The following is a 26,907-nucleotide window of genomic DNA, read 5'->3' on the forward strand; positions in this document are numbered from 1 at the left end:
TTTGACTACATAAATTTAAAAAATACATAAATAAAGGCTATATAAGGTCCTTATTTAAAACTCTAGGGAAAATGAAAACTACCATTAAAAACATAGAAGACAAAGAGAATCACTCTGAAAAAATATTTGCAACTTTGCAAAGGGTTAATGTCCTTTATATATAAAGAGCTTAGCAATCAGTAAGAAAAAGGATATAACAACAAAAGGAAAAACAGGGCAAAGGATATGAACAGGTTATTCATAAAACAAAGAGCCAATAAACATATAAAACATTAACATATATTTATTAATCAAAGAGTCAACAAAGAAAATCCTATTTTTAAGTTATCAAAACGACAAAAGTTTCCAAACTAACACCCAGTGCTGGCATGGTTTGGAAAGCTGACACATTACTGTTGTAGATGTGATTACATCACTTTCTGTAAGAGAGCAAATTATGACTGTCAGAAGGGGAAAACGATTCTCACTTCAAAACAAACCCCGTAATGATATTAAAGTTTCTGAGAAACCTAAGCTGTTGACAACCGCATCTTGGGTTGTTGCTAAGAGCAGTATGCTGGTTACCTCTTAGACAGTTTGCGTCCCCGTTGCAGGTACGCATTCAGTTTCCCAGTAGCCGCAAGTAATAGCCCCAGGTACGGAGGGGAAGGCTTCATCGGCCTAGAAGAAAACTCGGGATGGAATTGGACACCAACAAAATAGGGGTGATCTGAAATGAGAACAATCAGGAGGCGGATTGAAGCAGACAAACATGAGAACTGCTTTATAGGTCTTAACTTTGAATAAGAAAACTCACTAAATGGTGAGATGATTATTTAATTTGATATCATCATAGCCAGTGATTTTCATGATCCATCTTCACAGCAGAACTTCAAATTGCAAAACATCTCATTTAATAAGAGACCCAGAATTTTATTTGTGGAAGGTGTTAGAGTGAGCAAAGTTAACAAAAATTTTTGAATGGCAAGATGAATTCTGCTTTCCTAAAGTCCGCCTGCTTTTTGAAGGCTCTTCATAGACTTACGCTAGCTCCATTTCCACAGCCTCCCTCACACCGTGGTCTAACTGGAGGTCATTCTGGCCATTTCCTACAAGGTCTTCTCTTTTCCCCAGGGAAGAATCCCCTGGGAATGCAGCAAGTCCAAGTGCTTTCCTAGTCACAGCTTTAGGTTGGACATTAATCATAGGTGACACCAAGAACCTGACCTGGCACTCATAGTTCAGCCTATCCCCACTACTCCCCTGTGATGAGGTCTCTGCATGATAAAGGGACGGCCTTGCAACATGCTGCTGGTGGTTATGGCTCAAGGTGGTGAGGGTTTAAGATATTTTTATTCTCTTCCTTATACTTTCCCAGAATGTGTGAACTTTCACAATGAGCATATATTACTTACATGATCGGGTGGAAATTATGTTATTTTCATATTGACCATGGTAAGAAGTGTCTATATGAGCAATTCAAGTTCTTCTAGATGTAATAGGAACAGGAACAGAAAAGTAACTTTTCCCAGATACTTTTAACAACAGGAATCCCCTCTTGGAATGGTAAGATTAAATGGGCAACATTTCCAAATCTGGGTAGAAATTTTCTGGGATTAAATTCCTTCCTCCAAACAGAACTCTCAAAAACTATGTTTTTTCCCAGATTAGGAAGCAACTCCTAATTAGAGAACAGGCAACTCCCGAGTCCCCTAATTACTATAGCACAGAGCATAATTACTATAGTATAGTGTGCTATGTTCCCTACTTCAAAAATAATTTTAATTGCTATATATATCAAACTGAAGATGATAGAATGTGAGCTTTACAGGGGTAAATAAGTACAACTTTAAAGCTTTAGATGAGATGTGTTATCAAATGATCTATAAATCTAGTCTGGAATTCAAAAACCACAAATCCCATCACTTACCACCTGAGACCCAAAGACACTGCTGCAATAGTGACAGAATGACTGAACGCAGAGGTTCAATGCTAAGGTTATCATTTAAAGCTTTGCTACACAAAATGGTAGCCTCTAGCCACATGTGGCTATTTAAATTCATTCAAATTAGTTGAGCATGTTTCCAGTGTTCAATAACCACACATGGCTAGGGGCTACCATATTAAACAGGGCAGAACATCCCGTCTTTGTACCAAGTTCTACTGGACAGCTCTGAGTCCAGAAAACCCCAGTATAGAAATTCTCTACACATCTAGGAAGAAGCCTCCTTGAATAAGAGGGACACTCGGGTATGAAACCTTGGTAAGGGGGAATGCCACCTTCTCCCAAGAATATGTCCCCTCAAGAAAAGAAGAAGAGAAATTATCCCCACTTGGAAAAGAAAGTAAGCAATTTAGCTTTAAATTTAAGATATGACACATCTTACAGCACAGCATCTAGGGATGTCTTTGAAAGAAGCAGACACTGTGTTTTTGTACCACTACAGACAGAAGCTGAGTGCTGGATCATGTCATGGCCGAAGACAGAATGAATGAATGGATCATGCTCTGAATCACTTTGTCCCAAAAAGTCCCCTATGCCAATATGAGGAAAGAGACTAAAAGTTTTTATTTTGATGATATTCTATCAGTTAGATAAAGTATCTTTTAAATAATGCTCTTAATTGCTTTGAACCAAATTCTGACACTATACTGATCTCAAGTTTTGTTGTTCCTTTTAGAAATCCTTTAGGAGATTCGTGGATATGCTTCTAAGGGGTAGCTAAGATCAAAGTCTTCTGGGGGATTTTTCTTAACAAAATGAATTCCCTTGCAGTCAGCTTTTAAAGACTGCAAGTTTTTACAGCAGCTCTCATTTCCTTTCCAACCCACATGAAATTTCAAAGTGTCAATGGAAATCTAAATTCTTGTGAGGAAAGAGGCTTCTAAGTATTTGCTGACAATAATGGGAGCCAGGAGAATTAAAACAGAATAAGTACTTGAACAAAGTAAACAAATAGTAATCTGCTTAAGAAATTCTCTGCTTCTCACATGCCAGAAAGACTTAAGAGACTTCAACACCAGTGATCCACACTATAAAAATCCTAAAAGATGGGCATTTCCCTCAGAAGGAAGACAGGCTATGCATCTCCATCTTCTAATTCAAAACTTTATGCACGGATTGATCATCTTGGGTGGAATGTCCAATGAAAACAAGAGATTCCACAAATGTGGTGGCAGAAGGAGGCTACAACCTGCTCTGGCTCCAGCCCCACCAGTGATGAGCTGGACAGCCCTGGGTAGGTTACTTAACCCTCTTTACACTCCAGTCTCCTTCTCTGTAAAGTGGGAATAAATAACATCGCCTGCCTTGCAAGTTACATTAAGGCGCTCGGAGGCCCAAGCAAGGGGTCTCATGAGACGCAGCTAGTGAATGCACGCTCAATGTGCATTGCTTTTCTTCATTCAGGGTCCTGGTATCATGCTACTGCATTCAAAGAAGCCTTCTCCAACTTCCATTCTCCTCCCTGCTCGGGACTCCTGAAGTACCTGAGCAGACTAAAGACAGAAAAGGAAAGGGACAGAGAAAAGGAATTTGAAGTAGAGGATGGGGATGAGGGCTAAGGTGAAAAAAGAAGTAGGAAAGTTAGAAGAAGAGTAAGTAATCCAGGATACCTGGAGCCTAAAAAATATAGGTTGAAAAGGTAGGTTCTAGAAAATCTAGCTACCCGTTTTAGAGTCTCCTGTATATACTACTCATTCAATAAATGAGAGTACTTTATCTAACAAACCAGTGTTACATGCATTGCATACTCAGAGCCCTGTTCTCATTAGGAGGTGCTGGAGAGGGGAACGCCTGGCGGTAGGAGGGACCTTGAGGTTAATCTGAGCCGGAGTCTGGGACCAGGGGCATGGGGATGGAAATGCAATCCCACATGCACTCTTTCTAGAGACGGACTCAACAGCTGATTACAAGTTGGGAGTATGAAGAAAAAGAAGAGCTAAATAAACAAGTTCAATTTCAAGCCTGATGGTCTAGGACAGTGGCTCCCAACCAGGGGCAAATGTGTCCCTCAGGGACATTTGGCAGTGTCTGGACATGTTTTGGGTGTCACAACTTTGGGGGGGATATGGTGCTACTGGCATCCAGTGGGCAGAGACCAGACCAAGCACCCAACAGTGTGCAGGACAGCCCCCACCACAAAGGGTTATGCCGCTCCAAGTGCCAACAGTGGCGAGGGTGAGAACCCCTGGACAAACTGACTGAATAGTCAGGACGAAGAACTAGTTTGCAGCACGCAGACATTTCGTTTGAAGTAAGCTGAGTTGGAAGCGCTAAGAAAATTACCCGACAAACAGGTCACACAGGCACCTGAAAATGTTAGGTCAAGTTAGTTAAATGAAGTGCATGTGCATGGGTGTAGAACAGGGGTTGGCAAGCATTTCTGTAAAGGGCCAAGTAGTAAATAATGTCAGACTTTGGGAGCCATGTCTCTTTCCCATCTACCCATGACTGCCATTGTAGCATAAAAGCAGCCATAGACAATACACAAATGAACGACTGTGACTGTGCTCCAATAAAGCTTTATTTATAGGAACTAAAATTTCATATAACTTTCATGCACCATAAAGCTTGTAATTTTTTTTTTTAGCCATTTAAAAAATGTAAAAGCTATTCTTAGCTCATGAGCTGCACAAAAACAGTCAGCAGGCTAAATTGGGTCTACAGGTGGTAGTTTGCCAAGCCCTGGGCAAGAATGTCAATAGAAAGAGCTGGGATCAGCTGTAAGCATGGGCTTACCATGCCTCTGCAGCTGCGAATGAGAGCAGTCCTCTGTCTCATCAGTAATAGATGAGTTTGTGCCTTTGGTTTGTGCCTTTGCTCCCCACAGGGTCCCAACCCAGACACAAACTACTTTTTTGGTGATCTTCCTCAACAGACGCTCAATCCCTTTGTGCTGTGTTTGGCCTTACTAAGAACCTCTCTGAGCACAGGGATTAGCATTCACAAGTTAAATGGCTGGCCCACCCTTGACCATGGAGCATGCGCAATGGGGAAAAAACAGAATCCAGGTGGAAGGAGAGGCAGGTCCTACACATAACAGACATCGACACCAGTCACCAGTAGTGAGGAGGGCTCTGCGCCATTCTTCCTCCAAGGAGGGAGGAACCAGAATGCTACTCAACAGTGGGTGGCCCACCTTTCCCAGAGCACCTACCTACAGGCCAGCTTTACGAAAAGCCCCAGAAAGGGGGCAGAGATGTAGGAGAACTGTACATCATTTTATGATAGGTTCAGACCAATAAGCCCCAAAATGATATGCATTATAAGGTCTGTGTTTTCATGCACTTTATATTTGGTCATGTTATTTATACTTAGCTGCATATCTATTTCAAAGGAGAAAGGAAAAGCAAGCAAGCAAACACAACGGGTGTCAAGTTATATCTCCAAATTTCCACAGGCAACAGAAAGATATTAGCTCACTGTAAAAATTTTCAAAAATGAAGAAACCACTTACTTGCCAGTTCAACAATTTCCAGCCTCTCCCCACTGACATCCTTGCCTACACAATGTAAGTCACTCCACTCAAATTGGTTGAGCAGGCTAGGGTTCACCTAGAAAAACAAAACTGTCTTTGGACAGTAAAGTCATACAGACATGTCAGCTTCTGAAAATATCCTCCATCGACTGGATGGGTTTTCCATTTCAGTGATGCTCTAACTAGTAGTTAATTTCTCTATTCAACCCCCCAAAGCCTATTGTTAAAATCACAATGAACCTCAGAAATAGTCTAATCATAGCCCCTACATCTGGGAGGCCCACCTTCTATCACCCAAAGATGAGATTCAAAAAGTCAAACTGTGACACAGATATTCTGACTGGGAGCCTCTACGCTAGCTGTTTATAGCTATCCCCATGTTTACTTCTTCCCTTGAGTTTTATGTAATTAACTATCTCTCCCAAATCACAAACCCACTTGAGGACTGAAACTATCTTATTTCCCTTGTGAATAACCCCAGTGCTTTCTTAACCTACAGTCACATAAAAGCTCTAAAGAGAAACTTGGAACAACCTTTTTTTTATTTTTAAGGTATGATTGATATACACTCTTATGAAGGTTTCACATGAAAAAACAATGTGGTTACTACATTTACCCATATTATCCAGGCCCCCCATACCCCAATGCAGTCACTGTCCATCAGTGCAGCAAGATGCCACAGATCCACTATGTGCCTTCTCTGTGCTACACTTTGGAACAACTTTTTTATAACTTAAAATATTGGCTACAGAAAACAGCAGTAGACTCATAGACACTGAGAAGTGACTGGTGGTTACCATGGGGGAGGGGCTGGGGCAGGTGGGTGGGTGGGGAGGGCGAGGGGAATAAAGGGGCACAAACATTCTCAATCATAATATAAGTTGGTCATGGGAACAGTAGTACAGCATGGAGAATATAGCCGTGATTCTGTAACATCTTCCTATGGTGACAGATAGTAACTGCACTAGTGGGAGTGAGGATTTAATAACATGGATAACTGGTTAACCACTATGTTGTATACCTGAAACCAATATAAGATTGTATATCAATGATACTTCAATAAAAAAAATATTGTTTACAGAGGACAACTTGACAATCTGGTTCACAGCCCCTTTTCTCACTTATCTCATTGCCAGCCCTTTCCCAAACATTTCAGCCTGTCATTCACAAAAAGCCCTTCCTCACCTAAAAATCAAAGAGGGGCTCCACCTGTGTATCTCAATCTTAACCCCATATACTTTCATTTTATTTTTTAACACTAGGCTAGTTCTCATAATTTTTCCTTTTTTTAAAGCTTTATTGAGATATAATTCACATATCATACAATGTACCCACTAAAAGTGTACAACTCAATGATTTTTTGTATATTCACAGAGGACTTCAACCATCCGTACAATCAATCCAAAAATACACCCTACACCTCTAACCATGATTCCCCAATCCCCTCATCACTCCCACCCCTAACCCACCCCTGCAGCCCTAGGCAACCACTAATACACATTTTCTCTTTAGATTTGCCTCTTCTGGTCATTTCATGTTAATGGAATCATGTAACATGTGGTCTTTTGTGACTGGCTTCTTTCACTTAGCATAATGTTTTCTAGGTTCCTTCAGGTTATATCATGTATCACTATTTCATTTCTTTTTATAGACAAATAATATTCCATTGTATGGACAGATGACAATTTATCCATTCATACATTTTGGTCGCCTCTACTCCTTTTTGGCTGTTATGAATAAAGCTGCTGTGACCATTTGTATATGTTGTGTGGACGTATGTTTTCACTTGTCTTGGGTTATATACCTAAGGATGGAATTATTGGGTCATATGGTAAGTCTGTTTAACCTTTTTAGGAACTGCCAGATGACTTTCCAAAGTGGCTGCACCATTTTACATCCCCTCCAACACTTGCTACTATCCATCTTTTGATGATAGCTGTTCTAGTGGCTAAGAAGTGGTATCTCTTTATTTTTATTTCCATTTCCCTGATGACAAAGGATGTTGGAACATTTTTTCATTTGGCTATTTGCCATTTGTATATCTTTTTTTGGAGAAATGTCTGTTCAGATCCTTTGCCATTATATATTATTGAGCTGCAAGAATTCTTTATATACTCTAGATACAAGTACCTTATCTGATATATGATTTATCTGTAACTATTTTATCTCTCTTATTTTTTGTCCTCTCTATTCAGAATGTAAGTGCCCTAACAAGGAGGGAGACTATGTGTGTCTTTCCCCCTTTCATCTCCAAGGCACATCAGGTGCAAAATAGGTAGGTAGGAATGAATGGCCACACTGTCATGTGCATAGTGGTTCTTACACTTTCTAGGCAAAGCAACTCAATAGTTTTTGTCCCACTAGTTGGACCAAAAAACCAGTATGGCCTATACTCAGCAAATTATGTTCCCTAATTGTAGTGACACTGTTCATAGATTACCCAGCATTGATTCCCACTGGTCCTCCCTCAAAACAGAACCCTGGGCTTGCTCTGGTATCTACTCCACCCCGGCATGGCCCATGGGACTCTATCTCCCCCATTCTAGAAGTTGGTCCTAATTGGTCTAAGCCAAACATGGTTAAGTCCGTCCTCTTGGCAGATGGGTAATAGAAGAATCCATGTGTGCGCCTGGTTCTGCATTGCCCTAGCAAGGGTTACTAGTTCACAAGTAGGCAGGTAATCTAAATTGACCCAATCAGACTGAAGAAAAACTTCCATGTCTAGGAGAGATGCACATTGCCTCAGTTCCTGCTGGCAGCCATCCTACAACTAGGAGGGAGGCCAGCCTCTGGGCAAGGCAAACACACAGAAAAAGGTAGTGCCAAGAGAGTCCCAGAATCACCAAGAGCCCTGATTGCACTATGTCTGGAGCCTGCCCAGCCTCTGGACTCCCTATTACGTGAGATAATAAATTTCCTTATCACTTAGGCTGGTGAATGAATAGCAAGCAGAGACTTCAATTCTTTGCAGCTGAAAGCATTATAACTGATACACAAATTAATCCTGCTATAAACAATCTGCATTTGGGGGAACCTATGCTTCTCATGGGACAATCTCAACAATAACTTCTCTAAAGCATGTGACACTAAGCCTCATGCTCAGTGTAGACTTCCAAAGAGGTTCACAAACCAGGAATCTATTACGTGATTTCCAGAGAGGCATTTGGTTTGAAGATGCAAGTTCCCTTTTCCCAAACCTGACAAAATAAAGCACAGGGGGTTAAGGATAAGGAAGATGACCTTATCTTGGTTTAGGAGAGAGCAGTTAGGGTGACATAGAACCCTGATATGTCCTGTGTGCAGATACTTACAGGTTTTGCCTTTGAAAAACCAAGAAGAGTACAGTCTCTCCATCTCCACCCACCTCCTCCAGGCCCTACGGATACCACCAGCTGGACACCTGTTCCAGAGGCCTCCACCTGTAATCACTGGGTGCTCCGCACTAAGATTCTATACTCCACAGTAATTCAGTGTGAAAGCCATACCTCATACCGATGTCTGTGTCTTTCTTCTATAAAAGGTACATCACCATAAAGTTTCTCTGTAAAGACACAAGAGTGAAATTAACATCAGAGTAATCAGCTCTGGAAGCACATCCATGGCATATGTGTGAGGGAAGCCTCTTTGATCTATCCATTTATCACAGGGCTAAAATGCTCTAGACTCCAGACAGTCATCTAGACTTTCTTCTCTTATAGTACAGGACACGGACAGCTTCTTTGAAATCCTGCAGCAATTCAAGTAAGCCAGCACCATGAAGCCATCCCTGCTGCATACGGCGAAGCCCGCTGTTACGCAAGTCCGCCGTGGACCCCAGCACATGCGCCCTCCTTTTATTCATCTGCCTGCAGGACAGAGAACCGGTAATGTCTGCACATCGCTTCATTTTACAAAAGAGGAAAACAAAACCAAAGGACTTGCCCCAAGCCCCGCCGCGCCAGTGGCACAGGCCAGTCTTGAACCCATACCTCCTCCCCCTGCCTGGTGCCTTCTTCACCACACCAGCCACCTCTGTGTCCCCCTGTTCACATTGGCTTACAGCCCACCTTAAAAATATGCCTATCCCTTGACTCTAAAATTCAACCTCTAAGAATTTACCCCAGAAAACAGAAATGAGGACGGAGGTCTAACCAGGAAGATGTGCACTGCTGTCCTGTTTAACAGCAAACACCTGGGTTTCAGGTAAGCATCAGACAGAGGACTACTGGGTTAAATGAGAGTCCAGGTCCAGCACCAGTTCTTAACTGGGAGGGTGGGGCTGAGAATCACACGGTGGTGGAGGGACTGTTTAAACAGGGCCACATCGCTGCCCAGGCTGCAGGCCAGGGTGGTACCTTGTGCAGACCAGTCTGGCAACAGGCACAGCAATTGGTAGGATGCCCAGCGTCAGGTGGACAGGAGTGGGATTTAATCACCAGACGCCTCTCAAGAACAGGCACCCCTGGAGCAGGTGGGGCAGCAGGATGGCCCAAGCACCAGTGGGTCACAGCACTGCAGCAAGGCCATTCCCTCAGCACCAGCTCGCAGGAAGCAGACTCCCAGCACACAGCCGAGGGACAAGGAGGCCTGCCAACAGTGCTGGAATACGTCGTCAAACTCCAGTGGAATCAGGAACGGTGCTCAGTTCAACAGGCAGGGTCATTAGACTCCCTAAGAGGTCATGAGGCTGCCAAACAGGATATTTCAACTGAGAGAGACCAAATGCCTCATGTCTCATTTGAGCTTTTGACTTGGGTAAAGAAAACACAGATCAGTTGTATTCTCATTTGACTGTTCAGTTATCACGACTGATTTGCAATTCTGTCCATATAGCCTGAGCTGCCTGATGATATTAATGATTGTGAATATTTATGGTACGTGTTTTAGAAAAAAAAACATGAAGAGTGGGGGCTAAGAGCTCCTCTGAGGACGGGGGATCATTCAAGACAGAGACTTTGTACTCAAACCACTGGTTCATAAAAAAGAAAGGACAACAGAAAAGATTAGCACAATAATTCCCAGCTGGAAAAAAATGGAAGCATATATATCAGCACAAAGTTACAAGAAAAAGCAGGTGAAAGATCTGGACCTAGCTTTGGGTAGATTCTGATACCCCCATAACTTCTGACTTTGTGATTAATCTTTTCCTCCAAAAATCCAGAATTTCTTTTCTGCTTCTTTCATTACAACAGATGACTTGCAAATCTAGTAAGAGAGCCTGCCAATATTAACAGAGGTGGTGGGGAAAATGGCAAAACTCTCCAAATTAGGGTATTAGGAATTATACCTTCAAGTCCTGGGGTCTAGCAGGATATCCTGCAAACTTTTGAAACTGCATGGCCTACGCCTGCTGCCTGGCTTAAGGCAAACTTTGTGTTTGCTAAGATACGTCGGAGGTGAAAGGAAGAGTGAGCAGGTATAGTGACTCTGGGGCCAGCCTACAGGGCTTTAACTTCCACTATACCATTTCATGGACGTGTGGCACAGAGAAATTACTTCACCTCTCTGCCTCATTTTCCTCCTCTGTAAAATGACCAGGTCTAGTCCACAGGGCTATTGTCAGGGTTAAATAAATCAAATAGGTGAAGGTCTTAGAACAGTAAATCAGTGAACTATGTGATTGCTCTTGTTATTATTTCCAGACTCTGAAATCCAAATAGAAAGCGTGGAAGCTAGAACATAAGCTCTGTAAGTTAACAGACCAGATGGGGACCTGTCCCCTCAATTCTTGAGACCAAGGTCTAGCATATAAGCAGGTACTCAATAAACACTCAATGAATGAAGCATTCTCTCCCTCCCTCCCTCTATATATGTAAATATACACATACACACACACATATATGTAATACAGTACATGATGAAACATGTTTTTAGAACTTTGGAAATGTTGTTTTGTGCACTCAAATCTTACCTGATCTATCAAGAATGAATTTACATGAGGGGTATTATATTTAGTACACATGGTGTGGGGGGATCACGGGGAAAACAGTGTAGCCCAGAGAAGGCAAATAGTGGATCTGTGGCATCTTGCTGCACTGATGGGCAGTGACTGCAATGGGGTATGGGTGGGGACTTGATAATATGGGTGAATGTAGTAACCACATTGTTTTTTCATGTGAAACCTTCATAAGAGTGTATATCAATCATACCTTAATAAAAAAATTAAAAATTAAAAAAAAGAATGAATTTGCAGAATTAATCCATTGCCATATCCATGAAAAAAGAAAAAAACTAAAATTTCCTTTAAAACTGTATGTTGACCATCAGCTCAGAATGTTACCAGTCCAATTCTACTTGAAAATACCTTAAGAACAAACTAAAACTAAGAATGCTCATTCCAGGGCCCTGGCACAAGGCATTCTGACTTGGTTACTCTTAGGGGAGTGCCTAGGCATGTGGGTTTTTCCAAAGCCCCATGAGTAACTCCTTGTGCATTCCTGGCTAGGCACCACTGATCCACACTGTCACCGAAGTACTGTAGGAGAATAATCAAGGACAAGGCGAGATGCTAGATGCTGCTGAATGTAGAATATATATAGTTGGGGGGGCAAGAAGACTTAGGGGTAGATTTACCATGTTCTTAGGAGCAGTTCTCTGGATGGATTTTTTGAGCACAAATGCCACACAATGATCCCAGACACAGGAGGAATCCTCAACAAAATGACACAGTCTTCCTTTCTATCCTGTCTTTTTGGAGACAAATAAAATGCAACAGAGATTAACTAACTGCACTTAGGCTTAATGTTCACTTAAGAAGCAAGTGTCAGCAAAGCTTTAGAGAAAGACAACTAATAGAAGTCTTAAGACCTAAAAATACTCCCAGTATGGGGAGCAAGACACCAATAATGTGTATTATCAGAAACAAAAACACTTTGCCAAGTACACCATCTCCTCCTCCAATTTGCTACCGGGTAGATTCTGTCTCATACATAATCTATTTTTAACCCATCAGTGGTCCTGCCCACACCCACTCTCATGTTGGTGATCCTAGCAAGTGAAACTGATTTCTTTTTCTCTCCTTTCAGAGCCAAAATTTTCCCCCGCCAAAAGCTATATAAGCTAGAAGATGGAAGCAACCAAAATGTCCATGGACAGATGAACAGCTGGATAAAGAAAAAGTGGTCCATCTCTACAGTGGAACATTATTCAGCCTTAAACAGGAAGGTGACCCTGACACCTGCCACAACTTGGACAGACCTTGCGGGCATTACACCGACTGAAATAAGGCAGTCATAAGGAGACAACTACTGTATACTGAGAGCAGTCAGACTCATAGAGACAGAAAGAATGGGGCTGGCGGGAGCTGCGGAGGGGACTGGGGAGTTGTTTCACAGGGACGGAGCTGCAGGTTTGAAAGATGAGAAAGTTCTGGAGATAAGCTGCACAGCAGTGTGAACATAATGATAAACTTTATGTTATGTGTATCATACCACAATTTTAAAAATTTTAATTAAAAGTTTACAGCCCCATTCTTGCCTCCAGCACTCCCTCCACTCCCCCTTCCTCTCACTCACCCCTTATCCAAACCCCTGTCCCCACCCTTTGCAACCTGGCCTTCCTTCCTGCTACCTTACAGAGCTGCTCTCTAAAACCCAGAGATCTGTCTTCAGCCAAGACCTGAGGTACACTGCTTCCCCCGGAACCTCTGGTCCTCTGCCCCCTTTACCAGCTCTCCATCCTCACTTGCCCATACCTGCCCAAGACTGTCCCCTCCCTTCTCCCACGTTCACGCCCCTGGAAGCTGGGACTCCCATTCTATACCGTATCCCTTAGCTCTCACCTGGACTCCACATTTTCTATTTCCAGGGGCTAGAAGAACTCACCCATAGCATGTACGAAAGGTAAAATCACTACCAGACAGGCTTCACTACCTGTTTTCTCTTGACAGAACTGCTTTGCTTTTGCACAGACATCCTTTAACTGCTGTACCACCACCTTAATTTAACTCACTTTTAAAACTGCCCGGAACTGTGCCCTGTGCTAATTAGGCATTATAGGATCTATATATATGTAAGGATTTGCTGGTGTTTGTCTAATTAAGAGAACTTGAGAGGCTGCTCAGGGTGCAGATACTTGGTGTATTTGCCATCGTGTTGGCAGACACACAATGTTTAAAAATTTTAAGTAAGTTGCCAACATTTAAAAATCAGGAGATTTCTTGTAACATTCCGTATGTCCAGATTCTCTTGACAACTTAGAAGACTGGCAACAGTTAATCCTCAGTTCTTCATCCAACTACCAGCTATAGCAGTTACTCCTTTTTTATGGATCAAGTGCTTGCCAACTTGCCCCAGTCCCCACCACTCCCAATTGCCTCTCTGAGGCCCAGTGTAGCTGCCACTGATAGTTGAGCATAAGCTGTGGCATTTCTTACACATGGCTGTTTGATCTGTTTGCATTCCCTACCGGGTCCTACTGGCCCAGCTGCTCAGTCCAATGTTGATTCAGTACTGTGTCCCTCCTCAAGCCATGCACGCATGTAGTTCATGCAGTTTCAGACCGGCTCTTAGAAGCCAAGGGTGGAGTCTTCACTTTCTGCATCCCCTGCTCTCCTCCCACAAGGTACTCCTCCTGAAATCTGCAGAACCCTGCTTTGGGACTTTCAGCTCTGGGAGCTATTTGAGTTTTTCTGTCCCCTCTTTGATTAACATCTAGTCGTTCAGTATAGTGAGGCAGTCAGAAGTTCAGGCCTGAAATCAGCTCAGTGACTTTCTAACAAGTGAGTTAACCTTGCTAAGCTTGCAAAATTCATCTGGGTCCTAGGGGTGTTGAGAGGAAAACTGAAATGAGGCACATAACCTCTTAATTCCTGGAGTTTAGAAAATGCATGGGCAGGGCCAGCCACAATGTTTCTCCTTTATAAGTCATTCCTTAAATTTTTATAAGCATCTTATTTAGGTAGCTAGACTCTTCCCCTTTCCCTAATTTTGTATTTCATGATCTGCTTCTATCTCTAGTATAAAATGCCAATCCTTGCCTTTAACTCTACATTGCAATGTTACATTCTTTTTCATCGCTTCTCTTTCTCTTTTTTTTTTCCTATTTAGTGTTCTTATCCCATTGTTTACATCTCTTTTCTCAGATTTTCTGTGTTCTCCTGTCAGCCCATATTAGCAGGTGGGAAGCAAGGAGACCAGAACCTGCAAGACAAAGAGGATGCCTGCCCCTCTCTGCAGGCTCACCTTCTCTCCTCCCATGACCCCATTCTTAATACCAGGTCACTAACTGACGTTTACCCAGAGCTTTGAGACTCATGGATCGATACAACAAATCCTTCACATTTATGATCCTAGCAACCGCACTTGAATAGTGCTTTTTCTGTACCAGGCACTGTTCTAAAGACCCACTTATGTAACTGACTTAGGCTTCACAAGAACCCTATGAGGCAGGAGCTAGGCTCACGTCCATTTCACAGACGCAGAAGCTGAGGCACAGTGCGGGTAAGTAGCTACACAGCTGGTGACCTGCTGCTGGGGCTGGAGGGGCTGTGGTGGGGCAGCGTGGCTCCAGGGACTGGGCTGTTAACCACTCCACTGGTTCCCATGGGTGAAGTGCTCAGGACAGTGCCAGTCCAGTAAGAGGGACATAAATACCATCTGTTGCTTTGACTGAAGCAGCTAAGACCCAGACCTGTGAGACATTTCAACAAATACACTTTCCTGAATGGTTTCCCCAGCAAATGGCAAGAAGCAGCAGGGGAAAGAGGCACTCTACAGTGCGGACCATCCACGGGGAGACGGGGAGGCTTGCCAGCTGGCACCCTCCTCTCGGGGCGAGGGGTGGGGGGCCGCCACGCTGTTTTCAAATTTGTCTCAGCATGACAAATTACCATGGCGTGGACTTTCAGCATCCCGAAATCCCTGGTGACCTCTTTTAAATGGTTTGTAAATCACCTCATTAACCCAGCCCAGGCGATTTGTGTGGCATGGCCTTTTTCTTAAACCTCTGAACAATCTAATTGCACCAGGAACTGGAAGCTGTTTTTCTCTATCCATGTTTGATAACAGATAAGAAAGCAAAAGCAATTTTTCTAGCAGGTGAAAATCTATTCCACCTTACCCCCATTTCTTTTAGTTCTTTCAAATGTGAGCTTGAACCACCCTGCATTTCCAGAAACATGAATGTGACCCAGAGGATCCTTCACACTGGGACTCACTCAGTCCTTTCCTAATTGGCCTCCCGCCTCTGTTCTCTCAGAACAAAACCCTTTTATTCTTACATTAAAGCAGAACCAAGCATTTTAGTTAAGTTCTCCTCCTGATTCTGAGGAAATGCAGAGAAGGTCCCGGAAAGGAGTTAAATCAATTTCCACCTGCTGTGGCCAGCCGGCTTCCCTGGCCTCCAGCAGCCTAGATGCTACCACACTCCCTACCGGCTGACATCTGCCTGCATCAAGTTTCACTGTCCCTGCGTAGTCCGCCCTGAGGACAAGGGTCAACTTCTCAGACTCTGGCGGATAATCACGAGGACATGCTCTCCAGGTGTACACAGCACACTGCAGGGGGCTCCTAACTGCAGTCAGCACCCCATGCTGCATTCGCCACTGGACGGGACACCTTGGGAGGGCAAAATGGCACCACCTGCTTTTAAGGACCCCGCCGCCCAGCACAGTGCTCATGCCGTGGCCCTTTGCCTCCTACACCTCCCATGCAGGGGGCCCCCTCTGCACCTCTCCACACCTTTGTGCATATAGGCAAAGGCTCCCTGACCACGTGGGTGCTAGTTTGGAGGGCAGAGCTATGCAAAGTGCACATAGAATCTGGGACTGCTTTAAATTGGGTTTACTCCAGCATTCATTGTGGCTCAGGGTAGGTCACCCCAAGATATGGCACAGAGGCATATTATTTTGTATTAAAGCAGCCGATGCAAGAAGGGTACCCTGACTTTATCTCCCTGACTGCAGGAAATAAATCTCCCATGGGAAGGGTGCCTGCCAGAGATAGGAATTCAGGGCTAAAGAAGCCTGTATTAACAAACCTTGTTACTTTTACAAATTTATGAGCCCAGCCTAAATTGTGTTTAGAATTCCTTACTAATTGAAGCTCCCAAACCTAAGTTTCTTTGTCCTGTCAAATCCTCACAGATCTGTTTCTTTGTCTAAAATGTATAAAAGCTGCCTGCCCTGGCCATTTCTTTGAGTCTCAATTTTATTATTGGACCACTGTGTACATATAATTAAACTTTGTTTTGTCTCCTGTTAATCTGTCTCATGTCAGTTTAATTCTCAGACCAGCCAGAAGCACCTGGAAAGCAGAGGAAACTTTTTCCTCTCCAACAGTTTTACCAGGGCACGTACACACCAGATGGTGCAGTATTCAAACATGCTACTTGAACGGCCCAAAAACAGGTTCTTTCTCATAGGTGGCAATTGGGTTTCCAAACCACACTCAGCACAGACAGACAGGCTTCCTCTCCTGGATGTCTTAGCAGCATGTCCGGGACCTGACCAAGAAGAGCAAGCCTGGGCCCTGTAACATTTTGGAGACACCATCAAACAATCGCCATGCTCTGAATGAGCCCTGAACTTTGTCTGGTTTGCTGGTACTTTACTAAGTTCGCATCTCTCTCACTCAGATGAGAGCCGCAAGCAAACGACAATGTTGATTTGGGGAGTCTAAAACCCTCTCATAACAAGGCTCCTCGGTGCTCTCCCGGCCCCCTCACTTGAGCCTCACCTCCTCCATCTCTAGCCACACTGCATTCTGGATTTCTCACTTCAAAGCAGCCCATTTAACACTTAACTGCTCCATGCCATTTCTCCCTGCTTTTCAAAAGTTATCTATCTACTGAACTGATCGACCAAACAATGGTGTCACTATAGAGGCAAGTCCTACCATCTATGTATCCAGATAAAATGTGGTTTTTAAAAATTCAGGTATACTTTACATGCAATGAAACAAAACAGATCTTAAGGGAGAGTGTTCCATGAGTTTAACTATCACAAAACGTGTGTTTTAAGAGTTACATTTTGGAGGAAGATTATCATGGTGGACTGGGGAGCCAGAGCCATGTGTTCTAGGAGAAGACTATAAACTATGTGATAAGGGTGGCCAGGCCCTGTTTGGACCACCCACCAACTACTACTACTATTTCTTCACCTCTTAGCCATCCACTTCCTCAGCTCAAAAATACACAGTTTGGATCAACTGGCTTCTGAAAGTCATCTTGGCCTTATTCTGCCAGTAAACAGAATATTCAGGCAGGCAAGTGGACACGTGGGGAGATGTCCTTGACCCCTGCCCAGGAAAGTAAGCAGCCTAGCTGCCTCGGCCACACACTTCTTTCAGTCTGTTTCTTTCCATTCAGACCAGGGTTCGTGGCAGCCACGGCAATCCTGAGACAAAACAGGATTCCCTTTTTGCTCAGCCCTCAAGCTAAGAATGCTTTTTCCATTTTCAAATGGCTGAAAAAGTCCAAAGAAGAATATTTCATAATGCATGAAAATGTCATACAAGTCACATACAAGTCACATCTCAGTACCCATAAAAAAAAAAGGTTTATTGGAACACAGCTGTGCTCATTCATTTACCTACCTGCCTATGGCAGAGTTGAGTAGTTGCCTCAAAGAGCTTATGAAAGTTCCCCAAAGCCAAAAATATTTACTATCCGGTCTTTTATAGGAAAGCTTTCCCAACCCCTGGTTTACATCATTTAGGTAAAAGACTTCGGCAGGTAGATCTCTCCCTTCCCATGTTTAAATGCTAGTGGAGACTTGAGACAGCGGTGCCATATACACAAGTAAATCACATTTGCTGGGGAAAAGCTTTCCACTTCATAGCAATGAAAAGAAATGCAAAATAAAATATAATAATAAGAGGTCCTTTTTGGTTCTTGCTAACAGAGCAAGTAGAAAAATAAAAATACTAACAAAAAGACGAGAGAAAGCAAGAACATTAGAGTACAGTTAACGTCATTGTGAACTGGTTCACCTCTTCTTTCAAACAATCCAGCAGAATTGTCAGTCATAAAAGTGTTCACACCCTTTGACCCAAAAGTCCAACTCCTAGAAATCTATCCTAAGGAAACAATCGAAAGAACATAAACACTGTGTCAAGATGTCTGCATCAGTGTTTTTTGAACCAAATGCCAGAGACAACCTGAAATGTTTAACAATAGACAATAAATCACTAGATTGCAGTTCCTTAACTCAATTTCACATTATATGCCCAAATAACAGACATGAAGACTAGATACATGACAGTTATGTGACTATAAAAGCTAAGCATGATAGATAGTTTGGAAAACACCTCCAAGGTGCAATTAATACTGAGGTGAAGGGCTGCTGAGATGCAGTTTAGAAAAATATCTTATTTCTAAAGACCCTTGAACCAGCTTTGACAATTCCCCACACATTGTCATTAGTCCTTTAATAAGACAAAGGCAACACACATATATAGAACACACGACAGGAGTGAGCTTCTGGGAACACATTCCCTACAGAGCAAATTATGACTAGTGTCCAAATCAATGATAACCATAACCTCCACTTCAGAAATCTCAACTTCAACTCATCAAGCTGTATATATTAAATGTGTATAACTTTTTGTATGTCAATCATACCTCAATAAAGTGGTTAAAAAAAAGAAAAAGTAAATTCATAGTTCTCATAACGCAGGGAAGTAACAGGTGACTAAGGAAAAGAGAAGAGTTCTTTGTGATGAATATAAAAATTAGAATCACTTTAGTAATCCAGCTATTGTGCCTATCAATATCTTTACGCTTTGGTCCTATATCAAAGTACAGTACCCTCTTTACTAAAAAATTCTGTTTTTCTGTGTTTCCATTTAATCCAGAGCCTTGCAATCACTGGCCTATAAATCAAATTTAAACACAGAATGAATAGCATCAAAATGCTTTCCATCAACTGGTTACCAAAGGGGAGGGGTCAGGGACGGTGGGTGGGGAGGGAGGGAGAAGGGGATTATAGGGTGTCATGATTGGTGTGCATGGTGTGGGTGGGGTCTGGGAGAGACAGTGTAGCTCAGAGAAGACAAATGCTTTCCATCAAAACTATTAATTATTTTTACAGGCAATGGAGGCAAATACATTTTGTTACCACCATTCTGCAGAAATATGCTGAATAGGGGGGGAAAAACCTACAAAATAAATGGGTTGACTACAGAAAAAAAATCCTACAAAAAAGATATGGCAGCTTGGGGGACAAAAAAAACAACAAAACATACGGTGCTATTTGTTTTTATATTTTTACGACACTCAGTAGAGCCATGCACAGTGGTCATATTCTTCTCTGTTCTCCAACACAGTGTTTTTTGGAGACCCACGGAAGACTTCCCACAGGTGGGAGGGACAACCTCATGCCTCCCAGAGACCAGGGGTTCATATACTCATGGGCATTTTGCAAACCATGAAGCACAATTTAAATTCAAGGCAGGCATGGAAACAACCCAAGTGTCCATCAACTGATGAATGGATAAACAAAATGTGGTCTAACCACACAATGGAATATTATTCAGCCATAAAAAGGAATGAAGTGCTGATACATGCTATAATGTGCAATTACCTTGAAACATTATGCTAAATGAAAGAAGCATAAAATACCACATACCATGTGGTTCCTTTTATATGAAATGTCCAGAATAGGCAAATCTATAGGAACAGTAGATTAACGGTTGGTTAGGGATGGTGGGAGGCTGGTGAAAGCTGAAGGGAACAGGGTTTCTTTTTGAGGTGATAAAACTGATCAAAAATTGGCTGCAGTGAGAGTCGCACAGCTCTGAGAATACAATAAAAAACAGTGAACTCTACACTTTTTTTTGAGGTATTATTAATACACACTCTTACAAAGGTTTCACATGAAAAAATAATGTGGTTACTACATTCACCCATGTTATCGTGTCCCCCTCATATGCCATTACAGTCACTGCTGAACGGTATAGTAAGATGCCACAGAGTCACTATTGGCCTTCTCTGTACTACAATCTTCCCCATGAATCCCCCACACCATGTGTGCCAATCCTAATACCCTTCAATTCCTTTCTCTCTCTCTCCCCACCCGCCCTCCACCACCCCTCCCCTTTGGTAATGGCTAGTCCCTTCTTGGAGTCTGTCGGTCTGCTGCTGTTTCCTTCCTTCATTTTTGCTTCATTTTTATACTCCACAAATGAGGGAAATCATTTGGTATTTGTCTTTCTCTGCCTGACTTATTTCACTGAGCATAATACCCTCTAGCTCCATCCATGTTGTTGCAAATGGTAGGATTTGTTTTCTTCTTATGGCTGAATAATATTCCATTGTGTATATGTACCACATCTTCTTTATCCATTCATCCACTGATGGACAGTTAGGTTGCTTCCATATCTTGGCTATTGCAAATACTGCTGCAATAAACATAGAGGTGCATATGTCTTTTTGAATCTGAGAAGTTGTTTTCTTTGGGTAAATTACTAGGAGTGGAACTCCAGGTCAAATGGGATTTCTATTTTTAGTTTTTTGAGGAACCTCCATATTGCTTTCCACATAGTTGAACTAGCTTACATTCCCACCAGTAGTGTAGGAGGGTTCCCCTTTCTCCGCATCCTCACCAGCACTTGTTGTTCTTAGTCTATTCAATGCTGGCCATGCTAACGGGTATGAGATGATATCTCATTGTGGATTTTATTTGCATTTCCCTGATAATTAGTGATGTGGAACATCTTTTCATGTACCTGTTGGCCATCTGAATTTCTTCTTGGAGAATTGTCTGTTCATATCCTCTGCCCATTTCTTAATTGGGTTATTTGCTTTTTGGGTGTTGAGGCATGTGAGTATATTTTGGACACTAACCCCCTATTCAATATGTCATTTACAAATATGTTCTCCATACTGTAGGATGCCTTTTTGTTCTGTTCATGCTGTCCTTTGCTGTACAGAAGATTTTTAGTTTGATGTAGTCCCATGTGTTCATTTTTGCTTTTGTTTCCCTTGCTCAAGGAGATGCATTCAGAAAAAAAGTTGCTCATGTTTATATTCAGGAGATTTTTGCCTATGTTGTCTTCTAAGAGTTTTATGGTTTCATGACCTACACTCAGGTATTTGATCCATTACGAGTTTACTTTTGTATATGGGGTTAGACAATAATCCAGTTTCATTCTCTTACATGTAGCTGTCCAGTTTTGCCAACACCACTTGTTGAAGAGGCTGTCCTGCCCCCCTTGTATGTCCATGGCTTCTTTATTGTATATTAATTGACCATATATGCTTAGGTTTATATCTGGGCTATCTAGTCTGTTCCATTGGTCTATGGGTCTGTTCTTGTGCCAATACCAAATTGTCTTGATTACTGTGGCTTTGTAGTAGAGCTTGAAGACAGGGAGCGTAATCCTCCCAGCTTCATTCTTCCTTCCCAGGATTGCTTTGGCTATTCAGGGTCTTTTGTGGTTCCATATGAATTTTAGGACGATTTTCTCCAGTTCATTGAAGAATGCTATTGGTATTTTGATAGGGATTGCACAGAATCTGTTGATGGCTTTAGGCAGGATAGCCATTTTGACAATATTAATTCTTCCTACCCAAGAACATGGTATGAATTTTCATTTACTAGTGTCCTCTTTAATTTCTGTCATGAGTGTCTTGTAGTTTTCAGGGTACAGGTCTTTCACTTCCTTGGTTAGGTTTATTCCTAGGTATTTTATTCTTTTTGATGCAATTATGAATGGAATTGTTTTCCTGATTTCTCTTTCTGCTAGTTCATCATTAGTGTATAGGAATGCCACAGATTTCTGTGTATTAATTTTGTATCCTGCAACTTTGCTGAATTCAGGTATTAGATCTACAAGTTTTGGAGTGGATTCTCTAGGGTTTTTTATGACAATATGATTTTATCTGCAAACAGGGACAGTTTAACTTCTTCCTTGCCAATCTGGATGCCTTGTATTTCTTTGTGTTGTCTGATTGCCATGGCTAGGACTTCCAGAACTATGTTCAGTAAAAGCGGGGAGAGTGGGCATCCTTGTCTTCTTCCTGACCTTAGAGGAAAAGCTTTCAGCTTCTCACTGTGAAGTCTGATGCTGGCTGTGGGTTTGTCATATATGGCCTTTATTATGTTGAGGTACTTGCCCTCTATACCCATTTTGTTGAGAGTTTTTATCACGAATGGGTGTTGAATTTTGTCAAATGCATTTTCAGCATCTATGGAAATGATCATGTGGTTTTTGTCCTTCTTTTTGTTGATGTGGTAGATGATGTTGATGGATTTTTGAATGTTGTACCATCCTTAAATCCCTGGAATAAATCCTCCTTATCATGGTGGATGATCTTTTTGATGTATTTTTGAATTCAGTTTGCTAGCATTTTGTTGAGTATTTTTGCATCTATTTTGCTTATCTGGAAATTGTTTAATCCCTTCTTCAAATTTAAATGATAATCTTGCCAGATAGAGTATTTTTAGTTCGAGGCCCTTCTGCTTCACTGCATTAAATACATCATGCCCCACCCTTCTGGCTTGTAAGGTTTCTGCTGAGAGGTCTAATGTTAGCCTGATGGGCTTTCCTTTGTATGTGATCTTATTTCTCTCTCTGGCTGCTTTTAGTAGTCTGTCCTTATCCTTGATCTTTGTGATTTTAATTTCTATATGTCTTGGTGTTGTCCTCCTTCTTTCGCTTGTGTTGGGAGATCTGTGCACCTCCATGGCCTGAGAGACTCTCTCCTTCCCCAGATTGGGGAAGTTTTCAGCAATTCCTTCCCCAAAGACACTTTCTATCCCTTTTTCTCTCTCTTTTTCTTCTGGTACCCCTATAATGTGGATATTGTTCCATTTGGATTGGTCAGACAGTTCTCTCAATATTCTTTCATTCCTAGAGATCCTTTTTTCTCTCTGTGCCTCAGCTTCTTTGTATTCCTCTTCTCTAGTTTCTATTTCATTTATCGTCTCCTCCACTGTACCTAATCTGCTTTTAATACCCTCCACTGTGCTCTTCAACAATTGGATCTCTGTCCTAAATTTGTCCTCAAGTTCTTGAATATTTTTCTCTACCTCCAAGAGCATGTTTCTGATTTTTATTTTGAAATCTCTTTCAGGAAGATCGATTAGTTCAGTCTCACTCACCCGTTTTTCTGGTGGTGTTGAGATTTTGCTTTGAACCAGGTTCGTTTGACATTTCATATTTGTATGTGGTGCTCTCTAGTGCCCAGAAGCTCTACTCTCTGGAGCTGCTCAGCCCCTGGAGCGATGTCTGGGGTTGCAGGGGTGCAGTGCTGGTGCCTGTGGGGAGGAAAGAGTGTTTCCTGCTTCCTGGCTGCTATGCCTGCCTCCACTGTCAGAACCAGTGGGCTGAGCACACAGGTATAAGCCTCTACGCTTTGCGTTTGTAGCTGCTGTAGGCAGGGTTTCCCTCTGGCTGGCCTAACGCCAAGGCAGAGTTTGCCGGTTTGCGAGCTGGGTGCAGGCTGTCTGAGAGGAAGGCACAGCAGTATGCGTATCACAGAGGGGGACCTCGGAGCTGCAAAGCCAGCCAAGGGGCTGGAGCGTCTGAATATTGTGAAAGTTCTCAACCGTGTTCTGTGATGTTTATTCTTTTCTCCAGGTGTATGCAGTCTGGTGCAGTCTTCTTTCCTGTTGCTCTTTCAGGATTAGTTGTATTAATTATATTTTCATATTATACGTGGTTTTAGATGGAGGTCTCTGTTTCAACTCTCACACTGCCATCTTTAATACCCTATCTGAACTGTACACTTTTAACAGAGGAATGCATGGTATGCAAATTGTGTCTCAATAAAGCTGTTTATAATTTTTTTTCAAGACAGGCAAAGGATATTAACTAAGCAACAAGATTTGCTGTTAAGATTCATAAAAATCATCAACACTACTTTTATGTCTAGTGTAAAGAAAAATAAATTTCCATCAAGAGAGACCAAATTTTAAATATATTGAACACAATGCTCCTTTTAAAAAGCTTCGTATGATTATCACTGACTCTTTTATAGAAGATCTGATTGTAAAACATTAAATTTCTCACTAACCATGCTTTATCTATCACTTAGGCAATTATTTGGACAAAGTTTCAAAGTATTTGAAAATGTCTAAAAGCCAAAGAATACCCACGCAGAGAAAAGATCCTAACATCCTTAAAGAAAAAAGTTCCTTAGGAAAGGGCTTCCTATCAAGAGAAAGTAGGGAAATGTGGGGCACTTTGAAAGTTTGCCTTCTTAAATTTCACTCATACTAGGAAGCTTTATACTGTTTTGAAGCTGTTTATCATCCCTAAAGGAGCAATTTGTTTCTGGTCTTAGTCTCCTCTGAGTATGGCATATTTCTAAGGTTTCCTTCCTCTGCAAATGGCCCTTTTAGCACCTTGCATGTATGTCCCCTTGCATCACATTTTCCACTTGTTTTGAGGGACTGGTGGGAGCAGGCCTGGGATCTGTCTCGCTCACTACTCTGTCTGCAGACTCTGGCACAATGCATGTGGCACAGAGGGAGCTCTCAAGATATACGTACTAAACTGGATTAAGGGGCTTTGGGTATTTTTTACATTCGCTCAGTCTCATATAATACATTAACCTCTGGAAGAAAAGTTCCACATAAATTAGAATAACCTAACCAGGAGTGGAAGATCAGGAAATGTCAGAGAGTGAGCCACATCATATTTCCCTCTCCCATGCTGGAGCTACTGGGGGAGCAGAGAAATATACTGCCGAGACATAACTGCCCGCCTCAGGCAGTTCATAAATTAGTGGCTAACACCAGTCAGACACGAAACAATTTAACAGAGAGCTGGTTTCAATGTGGTGAAGAGAACTCTGGATTGGAAAGAACTGAGGTTGATTCACGCTCGCCCAGTGCAAGGTCACTCCCAGGGGCATGGAGAAATCACAGAATAGTCTGCTGGACAGGGTGTGGTGGCAATCAAAGGAGAAGGGCATTCACGTGTGTTCTAGCAGCCCTCCCAGGGAAAGGGGTCAGGAAGCAGGAGGACAGGAGGGCATGGGGAGACAGGGGAGGGGAGGAGCCAGGCGGGAGGCCACTTGGAAGGGAAGTGGGGGTGAGAGAAGGGGCAGGGTGGGGTCAGGACTCAAAGAGGGCTGGGCCGCCAGCCAGGCGAACCACCACAACGTCTTGTAAAAACAAATGATCTGAGACACTTACTTAATATTGAATTTTCCGTTTTGAAAACAGTTCTTCTTATTCCCAGCCTCATTGTTCCTCCCAAATCACCAGGGTTGTGTTCAGGCATATCAATCACCTTAGAAAAGAAAGCAAGTCTGGTTTTGCCATCTTATAAAAATATAATTTCCCAAATTTCCAGCTTTAGTTTCAGAGGAATGATCATTGGGTAAGGATATTCCTTAAACACTAAACTCTGGTCAGACTTTCCAGTTTTCCTACAGAAATGTGGCCATGCTTTATACCCTCCGTATAGTATGCTTCTTTCCATTGCTGCTTCTCATCTTTCATTCAAATGACTTTTAAAAAATTTATCAGGAGCATCTTTATATCCTTCCTTCCATCATTACTCAACCTATCAGTTGCAGGCAATGTTCACGCTTGAAGTTCTGGGCTTCTGGGGTCCCCCACTTTGGTGTTCATGCCCCTCCCATAATAAAAGCCATCTCCCACTGCCCACTTCATTCCTTAAAGATTTTCCATAAGCAAATATGTCAGCCCTCAGGTAAAAGTTTACTGAAAGTACTTGTTGTAGAAACCATTAGGATTCCTTTTAGAAAAAAAAGGGGGGTGGTGGTGGAATGTCATTCATTCTACACATTCTATAGGTCAGAAACCTAAGGGCCACCCTGGATCTCTCCCTCCCCCCCATCCTCATCTCCAATCTGTCAAATGCTATCGATTTCCCCCTCCCGCCTCCCTGCATCCATCCACAGCTCTGACCACCACCCAAAGGGCAGCCCCTGCCCAGCTACCCCTGCAGGCTACAGCCAGCACTCGCAGACGGGCTGCCCCACCACAGAGGACTCGTGGCATTTCTCCCGCACCACATCCTCGCCTGCGGCTATCTCCCAGCCGAGCCCTCCAGCCTCACCTCCCAGAGCTCTAGTCACCCCAACCTGCCTTCACATCCTCAAGTACATCTCCTTTCCTCCAGCCCTGGGGACTTCACACAGGCTGTTTCTCTGCCCAGAAAATCTTCTCCCACTCCCCTACCCTCTTTGCCTAAATGACAGCATCCCCAACCTCAAGATCTTAGCTCACCTGTCCTATGTGAGATTCGAGGGGGTGGGAGGAAGGTGCTGACACTCCCCAGGACACCCCATCCTGGTCAGGGTCCTCCTCCCCACCCACAGATCCTTCCCTCAGTCAGCCTCGGGGCCCTTTGCGTCCTAGAGCAAGTCCGGGCCTGCCACGGGCCTGCATGATGCTGGCACCAGCGCGCACAGAGCGAATGTCTGAATGGATGAAGGAAGGAACTCAGACAAAATAATTTCAGGTTTACTTTTATGATTACTCCACAGACATTCAGAAACTCTTGATTTTTATGAAAAGCCTGTTCTCGTGAGTCACTTCTCTGTTTTCTCA

The 26,907-nt window shown here is 42.7% G+C and overlaps 1 protein-coding gene across 1 annotated transcript in view; it reads right to left on the minus strand.

The window, feature by feature from the left end:
* CTPS2 (CTP synthase 2) overlaps positions 1-26,907 on the minus strand; it is a 128,701-nt gene that overhangs the window by 27,309 nt on the left and 74,485 nt on the right. The window contains 4 exon segments of the mRNA XM_073227464.1: positions 565-709; positions 5,439-5,535; positions 8,945-9,000; positions 25,522-25,618. Coding sequence (XP_073083565.1) covers positions 565-709; positions 5,439-5,535; positions 8,945-9,000; positions 25,522-25,618 — 395 coding nt within the window.

The sequence above is a fragment of the Manis javanica genome, chromosome X (assembly GCF_040802235.1).
Source record: "Manis javanica isolate MJ-LG chromosome X, MJ_LKY, whole genome shotgun sequence".
Lineage (NCBI taxonomy): Eukaryota > Metazoa > Chordata > Mammalia > Pholidota > Manidae > Manis > Manis javanica.